This window comes from Homarus americanus, unplaced genomic scaffold, assembly GCF_018991925.1.
Source record: "Homarus americanus isolate GMGI-L3 unplaced genomic scaffold, GMGI_Hamer_2.0 scaffold35328, whole genome shotgun sequence".
NCBI classification, from domain to species: domain Eukaryota; kingdom Metazoa; phylum Arthropoda; class Malacostraca; order Decapoda; family Nephropidae; genus Homarus; species Homarus americanus.
Genome location: NW_024740784.1, coordinates 2,651 through 11,404, shown reverse-complemented (window position 1 = coordinate 11,404; position 8,754 = coordinate 2,651). Strand labels below are relative to the sequence as shown.

General features: G+C 45.4%; 1 protein-coding gene across 1 annotated transcript; it reads left to right on the top strand.

The window, feature by feature from the left end:
- Positions 1-2,937: 2,937 nt before the first annotated feature.
- Positions 2,938-3,601, top strand: LOC121875518 (chaperone protein DnaJ-like). The gene is made up of 3 exons (XM_042380083.1): positions 2,938-3,077; positions 3,127-3,466; positions 3,518-3,601. Exons 1-3 carry the CDS (start codon positions 2,938-2,940, stop codon positions 3,599-3,601), a joined length of 564 nt encoding a protein of 187 aa, XP_042236017.1.
- Positions 3,602-8,754: the final 5,153 nt, after the last annotated feature.

Below are 8,754 nucleotides of genomic sequence, written 5' to 3'. Positions count from 1 at the left end.
CCACCATTACCAACAACCACTACTACCACCATTACCGACAACCACTACTACCACCATTATCCACAACCACTACAACCACCATTATCGACAACCACTACTACCACCATTATCGACAACCACTACTACCACCATTACCGACAACCACTACTACCACCATTATCGACAACCACTACTACCACCATTATCGACAACCACTACTACCACCATTATCGACAACCACTACTACCACCATTATCCACAACCACTACAACCACCATTATCGACAACCACTACTACCACCATTATCGACAACCACTACTACCACCATTACCGACACCCACTACTACCACCATTATCGACAACCACTACTGGCTCACCACATCGACACCCACCACCACCACCGACAACCACCACCACCACTCACCACCATTATCAGTTCCCCGGCCATCACCACCACTACCTCTGGCTATTAGTGTTAGGTCCGGCAGATACACCCGCCAGACAGGTGACTCCACCCCGCCCTCCCTTCACTCCTGCGGTGCCACACCACCCTCTCCCTCATTAGCTAGCTGGTCACCTGGAGACAAGGTGTGCTGGGTCAGGTCAGGTCAAGTCACACCCACCCTAGCTACTTGTTCAGCCTATTTTGGGTAGTGATAACACGTCAGTCGCCCTGACTAATGACGACCCACCCTGCCCACCCAGAACACCTACACTCGCCCTTACCGTCTTCCCCCCCCCCCTGCTGACGGAGGCGCCGCTGGAGGAGGAGGCAGAGGAGGAAGTCGGGAAAGGGAGGAGGAAGTCGGGAAAGGGAGGAAAAAGTCGGGAAGAGGAGGAGGGAATCGGAAAGGGGAAGAAGAGATGAAGTTAGGAATGAGGAAGGAGGAGGGGAAGAAGGAGGAGGAGGAGGAGAGGAAGGCCAAGTTCAACCCGGAAGACGAGAGGAGGAGGTCGGTGGTGCTTCTGTGTGAGGATCACTGCCAGTGGGCGTCTACTTCCAGCCCATCGTGCGTGAAGCTGGTGTCATCCCGCCGCCCGCATCACCACCCGTCGCCGCCTGCACCACCACTCCTCACCCGCCGCCCACACCACTACCACCATCCACCTCACCCCCCCCCCATACCACCACCATCTACACACTCGTCCGCCGCCCACACCGGACTCCCGCTACTGCCGACTCATCCTGACCTCAGTGAGTCAGTTAAATCCCGTTGATGACGCGGCCCGGCATGTCACACTTCCTGAGTTGTAATATTTGGTTGTACTGCTCGGGGGGGCGTCAGGGGGAGTGGCGTCAGAGGGGGGGCGTGGCGTCAGAGGGGGGGGCGTTGCAAAGAGACGCCCGCCAGTCAGTCCTTGAACTATGTGACGTCATCTTGTCTGGCAGAGGCTGTGTTAGTTTTTATAGTCTTTAAATTACTATACTGTTGACACGGTGACGGGTTGACAGGTGCCACATCCCGTAAAGGAAGAGACAGGTAGAGAGAGACGGGTAGGTATGCCTCTTTCTCCCCCTCCCGTCTCACTTGCTTACCTGTCTATTATTATTATTATTATTGCTTTTGATTAGTAATAAAGACGTCGCCTACCGGTGTGTGTGAACTGAACCAGGAGTAATTTATTGTACAAGTTGTTTCTCACCTAAGCAGTTGGTTTAAACTATTCAGGTGAACACAAGAGCCTCACAACACTCGGTCCAGGAGCCTCTATGACTATACAATACTTCAAGCTATCCTCACAACACACCTAAGAGCTCTCCTCACTACACACTTGAGAGCTCTCCTCACTACACACTTGAGAGCTCTCCTCACTACACACTTGAGAGCTCTCCTCACTACACACTTGAGAGCTCTCCTCACTACACACTTGAGAGCTCTCCTCACTACACACTTAAGAGCTATCCTCACAACACACCTAAGAGCTCTCCTCACTACACACCTGAGAGCTCTCCTCACTACACACTTGAGAGCTCTCCTCACTACACACTTGAGAGCTCTCCTCACTACACACACTTCAAGCTCTCCTCACTACACACACTTCAAGCTATCCTCACTACACACTTCAAGCTATCCTCACTACAAACTTCAAACTATCCTCACTACACACTTCAAGCTATCCTCACTACACACACTTCAAGCTCTCCTCACTACACACTTCAAGCTATCCTCACTACACCCCGCCATCCCCACCACACACACCTCCGCTCATCCCCACCACACCTCCGCCATCCTCACCACACACCCCCGCCATCCCTCACTACACACCCCGCTCATCCTCACTACACACTTCCGCCATCCCCTCACTACACACCTCCGCCATCCCCGCCACACACTCAAACTATCCTCACCACACACATCAAACTATCCTCACTACATACATCAAACTATCCTCACTACACACATCAAACTATCCTCACTACACACATCAAACTATCCTCACTACATACATCAAACTATCCTCACTACACACATCAAACTATCCTCACTACACACATCAAACTATCCTCACTACACACATCAAACTATCCTCACTACACACATCAAACTATCCTCACTACATACATCAAACTATCCTCACTACATACATCACACTATCCTCACTACATACATCACACTATCCTCACTACATACATCACACTATCCTCACTACACACATCAAACTATCCTCACTACACACATCACACTATCCTCACTACACACATCACACTATCCTCACTACACACATCAAACTATCCTCACTACACACATCACACTATCCTCACATCTTGGACCCCATCACCAGGCGACGCTACAGTGTCTTCACTATCTGAATGTCCTTCACTATCTGAATGTCCTTTACTATACTGTATTTGGAAATTCCAACCTGTGTATCTTGGGAAGGCTTTTTGCAAGTTGACCGTCAATTTCACGCTTACTTGATAACCCATTTGAATTGACACTTGATAAATAATCTAAAATGACTTCCCCGTGGAAAACACTGGGAGTTACTTTTAACGCTTCCGAAACAGAGATCCGACAGGCGTACCTTCGTCTGGCTCGACGATGCCATCCAGACAAGAACCCCAACGACCCTAAAGCCACAAAAACTTTTCAAGAGTTACAAGATGCCCTATGAAGTGCTGCGCAATGGTCACTTCTTGGACAGGGGCTCCAGTGACACAACCCCCGAGACCCAGGAGACGACACCCAAACGAATGCCCACATTCGTATGCAGACCTCAAGTGACAGTAAATCTGTCAATAAACCGTTCAAGTATGTCATACTCCGGCCCCCCAGACTACAACGCCAAGTTTTACAGCGTTTTCCAGAAGCTCTTCCGAGAGATCTCTTTCTGGGAGATGAAATGCAAACAAAACACCAGCAAGCTGCCACCACCAAGCTTTGGACGAAGCTCCACCCCATTAAAAGATGTCAAAACCTTTTACAAATACTGGGCCGAATTTTCCACCAAAATGTACGTGCGGCCAAAGGGCAAGCACAATTGGGTGCTCATCTCCACTAAACCTCCCTCAGAAACCAGCCTATAATCTGTTCAGCAACATCGGGAACAGTTCAACACCGAAGTTCGCTCTTTGGTGAACTTCCTACTAAAGCAAGATGAACGGCTGAACCAAAAATGAATACAATGAACCACAACACCCACACCCTACAGGACAGTAACTACCTTTGGCTGCAGCCCAGCCAAAACACACACACCCTACAGGACGGTAACCACCTTTGGCTGCAGCCCAGCCAAAACACACACACCCTACAGGACAGTAACCACCTTTAGCTGCAGCCCAGCCAAAACACACACACCCTACAGGACAGTAACCACCCTTAGCTGCAGCCCAGCCAAAACACACACACCCTACAGGACAGTAACCACCTTTAGCTGCAGCCCAGCCAAAACACACACACCCTACAGGACGGTAACCACCTTTGGCTGCAGCCGCCCAGCCAGCGACCACCTTTGGCTGCAGCCCAGCCAAAACACACTACCCTCTACAGGGGATCTTAACCACCTTTAGCTGCCCAGCCAAAACACACACCCCACAGGATCGGGTCCACCTTTGGCTGCAGCCCAGCTAAACACACACACCCTACAGGATTTGGGACCACCTTTGGCTGCAGCCCAGGCCAAAACACACACACCCTCTACAGGATTTGTGGCTTACCTTGGCTGCAGCCCAGCTAAACACACACAATCTCTACAGGGGATTTGTGTAATCCACCTTTAGCTGCAGCTCAGCTAAATACACACCCTATGTGATTTTAATTCACCTTTTGCTGCAGCCCAGCTAAAACACACACACCCTTTGCTGGTGATTTGTATAACTACCTTGGCTGTAGCCCAGCTAAACACACACCCTGGGCTGGTGACTTGTAACCACCTTTAGCTGCAGCCCAGCCAAACACACACCCTACAGGGGATTTCCACCACCTTTAGCTGCAGCCCAGCCAAAACACACACACCCTACAGGACGGTAACTACCTTTAGCTGCAGCCCAGCCAAAACACACACACCCTACAGGACGGTAACCACCTTTAGCTGCAGCCCAGCCAAAACACACACACACACACACACACACACACACACACTTTGTTGGTTGAAACTTTTGATATTGAAACAATTTATTTAGCCAGAAGAACACAGATACGGAGTCGATAAAAATCATAACATTAACATGGCTGAGCCAGTTGAGAGCCAGACCTTTCTTGTAGGCACCTGATATATACTATACATTTATCTCAAGGAAGTATTATGTAACATTTATTATCATCCAGCCAGTACAGCATGGCACAAGAACACTGAACGCCACCACGGTTTTCATCAATTGACATTTATTAACTTTCATGACTTATTAGCCATTTGAACGCCGCCTGTCTGCTAGCTGACGCCACCCTCCGGGAGGCTCAACATTGTCTCACTGTTCAGTCCCCAAAACAACTTCTTCCATCAATAGTTCATTACCGGTGTATGTAAGTTCCACTGCAACGGTACAGCAAAGTATATTTTTTTTAGCATTAACCGGTTATTTTATTGTCTTGTCCATCACTACATATAACACCATCCATCATCATCATCATATATAACACCACCCATCATCACTACATATAACACCATCCATCATCACTACATATAACACCACCCATCATCACTACATATAACACCATCCATCACTACATATAACACCATCCATCATCATATATAATCACTACATATAACACCACCCATCATCACTACATATAACACCATCCATCATCACTACATATAACACCACCAATCATCACTACATATAACACCATCCATCATCACTACATATAACACCATCCATCATCACTACATATAGCACCACCCATCATCACTACATATAACACCACCCATCATCACTACATATAACACCACCCATCACCACTACATATAACACCATCCATCATCACTACATATAACACCACCCATCATCACTACATATAACACCATCCATCATCACTACATATAACACCACCCATCATCACTACATATAACACCATCCATCATTACTATATATAACACCATCCATCACCACTGCAGATCGGTAAAGTAGTTTCCGAGATTCTCGTGCGGACACACACACACACAAACAAACAGACATACTTCTTTGTTTTATATAGATAATAGATTCACACACACACTAACTATTGGCCGGTACGGTTAAGACCGAGATAAGAAAAGCCAAGAGGAACTATGAACTGAAGGAAGCAGGGGAGGCGAAAACAAACCCCAAAGGATTCTACCAAATGTATCAAACTAAAACACGAGATAAGATTGGACCAATACGTCCAGACACCGGCGAGCTAACTGATAACGACGGAGAAATGAGTAATAATCTGAATAAATATTTTTCAACAGTTTTCACCACCGAAAATGTAAACATGATACCCGAGGCACCGACTCTATTCAGAGATAGTGAAGAAAACAAATTAAGCGAGATGGTAGTGACTAGTAACGATGTTAATAAGCAAATAGACAAACTGAAGCCTAATAAGTCACCTGGTCCCGATGAGATATTTGCCAGAGTATTAAAGGAATGTAAGGAAGAGCTTAGTATGCCCTTAGCAAAGTTGTTTAACATGTCCTTAAAAACAGGTGTAGTACCAGAATCCTGGAGGATAGCGAATGTAATACCGATTTTTAAGAAGGGGGATAGATCACTATCCTCTAACTACCTCCCAATCTGTCTAACATCAATAGTAGGTAAATTACTAGAATCAATTATTTCAAACTCTATTCGAAATCACCTGGAGAAGCACAAGTTGATCAATTATTCCCAACATGGCTTCACAAGCGGGCGTTCATGTCTAACTAATCTATAAACATTCTTTTCATCAGTTTTCGAATCGGTGGACGAGGGGCACAATTATGATGTGGTATATCTCGACTTTAGCAAAACCTTCGACAGAGTCCCCCACGAAAGACTAATTAGAAAGGTAGAAGGGCAAGGCATCAAAGGTAATATCCTTAAATGGATTAGGGCGTGGTTACGGGACAGGAAACAGTGAGTGAGCATAAACGGCACTAAATCGCATTGGAGCAACGTCACTAGTGGAGTTCCCCAAGGCTCAGTACTTGGACCATTATTATTTATTATATACATAAACGACATAGATATCGGCAAAGACAGCAACATAAGTAAATTTGCTGATGACACTAAAATAGGACGTGTAATTAAATCTGACGAGTACTCTGCAAAACTACAGGAAGATCTAAACAAATTTTTCGAATGGTCGGAAAAATGGCAGATGAAATTCAATGTGGACAAATGTAAAGTACTCAGTATAGGAGATGTAAACAGGGAAACCAGTTACCAGATGAACAACAATGCCATTGTTGAATCCAACTGCGAGAGAGATTTAGGAGTAATGATAAGTAGGAATCTTAAGCCAAGTAAAAAAGGTGTTTTTGCTCGTAACAAGGCTGATAATGTACTTGGGTTCATACAAAGGAGTGTTAGTTACAAGACTAGCGAGGTCATCTTAAAATTATATCTAGCGCTTGTGAGACCACACCTGGATTACGCAGTTCAGTTCTGGTCACCGTATTACAGAATGGATATAGAATCATTGGAAAGAATTCAGAGGAGAATGACAAGACTAATCCCAGGCATTAGGAACCTTGAATACAGAGACAGGTTAAAGCATTTTAATTTGCACTCCCTCGAGAGACGTAGAGTGAGGGGCGACATGATAGAGGTGTATAAATGCAAGTCAGGGCTAAACAATGGGGACATTACAAAGGTACTCAAACTATCCAACCAGGAGCGAACTCGTAACAATGGTTTTAAATTAGACAAATTTAGATTTCGGCGTGAAATTGGTAAACACTGGTTTGGAAACAGTAGTGGATGAATGGAACAAGTTACCAAATATCATCATTAACTCGAATACGCTGAATAGCTTCAAACATAGGTTGGATGCTTATATGAGCAATAGGGGTTGGGTGTAAACGGTACTGTCCAGTATGGGTCAATAGGCCCGCTGCAGTTTCCTCCTTTCTTATGTTCTTAACTTTTATCATTGTTTCATAGCTGGATGATCGTCATACTCATCATTTCGATTCCGAGGCGGAGCAGGAGGAGGAGTGGGAGGAAGAGAGGGAGTGGGAGTGGCAGGAAAAAGAGGGGGGAGGAGACGAGGGAGGTACCACCACACACACACAAGAGGAAGACGTCACACCTCACGTGTCAAGGTTGACACACACACACACACACACACCAAATAGTCACACTATTTGCAGAGAGAGAGAGAGAGAGAGAGAGAGAGATTTCCCAGTTCCAGCCTGCGCCACATCCTGACTCTGTTCCATCTTGCCCCGTCCTACCTTGACTAGCCCCGCCAATAGTACCACATGTGTTGACTTTATGGCCTAAAATTCAAGAATACGAATATTTTCCTATTTTTGATAATGTTTTGCGTATTTCTAAAGTTTTATCAATGTTTGGGAAAGTTTATTAAAAGTCTAAGTTAATTTTTTTTTCTAACTATCGTCGACTATTGCCATGTTAGTTTAGTAGTTCGTCTTAAAACCAAACTGAAGGTTACATTAAAAACAGGACTTATAGTGGAACATCCGTGTATACAAACTCATGTTGTAGCCACGTGTACAAGATCAGTTGTTGTTATGGTCGCGTGGGTTTTCTGTTTTATTCTTTATCAGAGAAACAGTTATTACTGTCATCAGGTGGCAGCGAACCCTAAATATAAATTTGTTAGTCTGTAAAAAGCTAAATTAATATGGACGGGACATGAATAAACACTTTGTTTAAAACACCGTGAGGAAGATTTAGTTTGATAAAACGTAAATGAATTTCGTCTTCATAAGTGAGTTGTGATGGTATTTGATGTACGGAAGTACTTTGTCGTCGACTTTTACTGTTTTGGCTATTAAACTGTCCCTTACCTCCTCTATGTGTGGAGTAACTGTTTTGCTTAATATTACATCAATCGGTTTCGCGTTCAGTGTTTCTCTGTGATTGTATCTCTGTCTCATCTCTTTCTATTATGTACACACACACACACACACACACACACACACACAGAAGTAAATGTCGGCATCTGGGAAGAGAACAATGCAGCCTATTTAGTATTCTGTGGAGCTTCACCGTCGCCCAGCTTACACTTTCTTATACCCTGATCATTACCAAGCTTCAGCGAGTTGGCAAACGAGAGTGTAACCTCTCTCTCTCTCTCTCTCTCTCTCTCTCTCTCTCTCTCTCTCTCTCTCTCAATGTCTCCTTATATCGATGCGTGCGTG

Bases quoted from the DNA above. Each gene is read 5' to 3' on its own strand.
- LOC121875518 (XM_042380083.1), top strand. From the start codon at position 2,938: ATGACTTCCCCGTGGAAAACACTGGGAGTTACTTTTAACGCTTCCGAA. The intron at 3,078-3,126 runs GTTACAAGATGC...CTTCTTGGACAG, and splicing joins GCCACAAAAACTTTTCAAGA to GGGCTCCAGTGACACAACCC. The intron at 3,467-3,517 runs GTGCTCATCTCC...TAATCTGTTCAG, and splicing joins CAAAGGGCAAGCACAATTGG to CAACATCGGGAACAGTTCAA.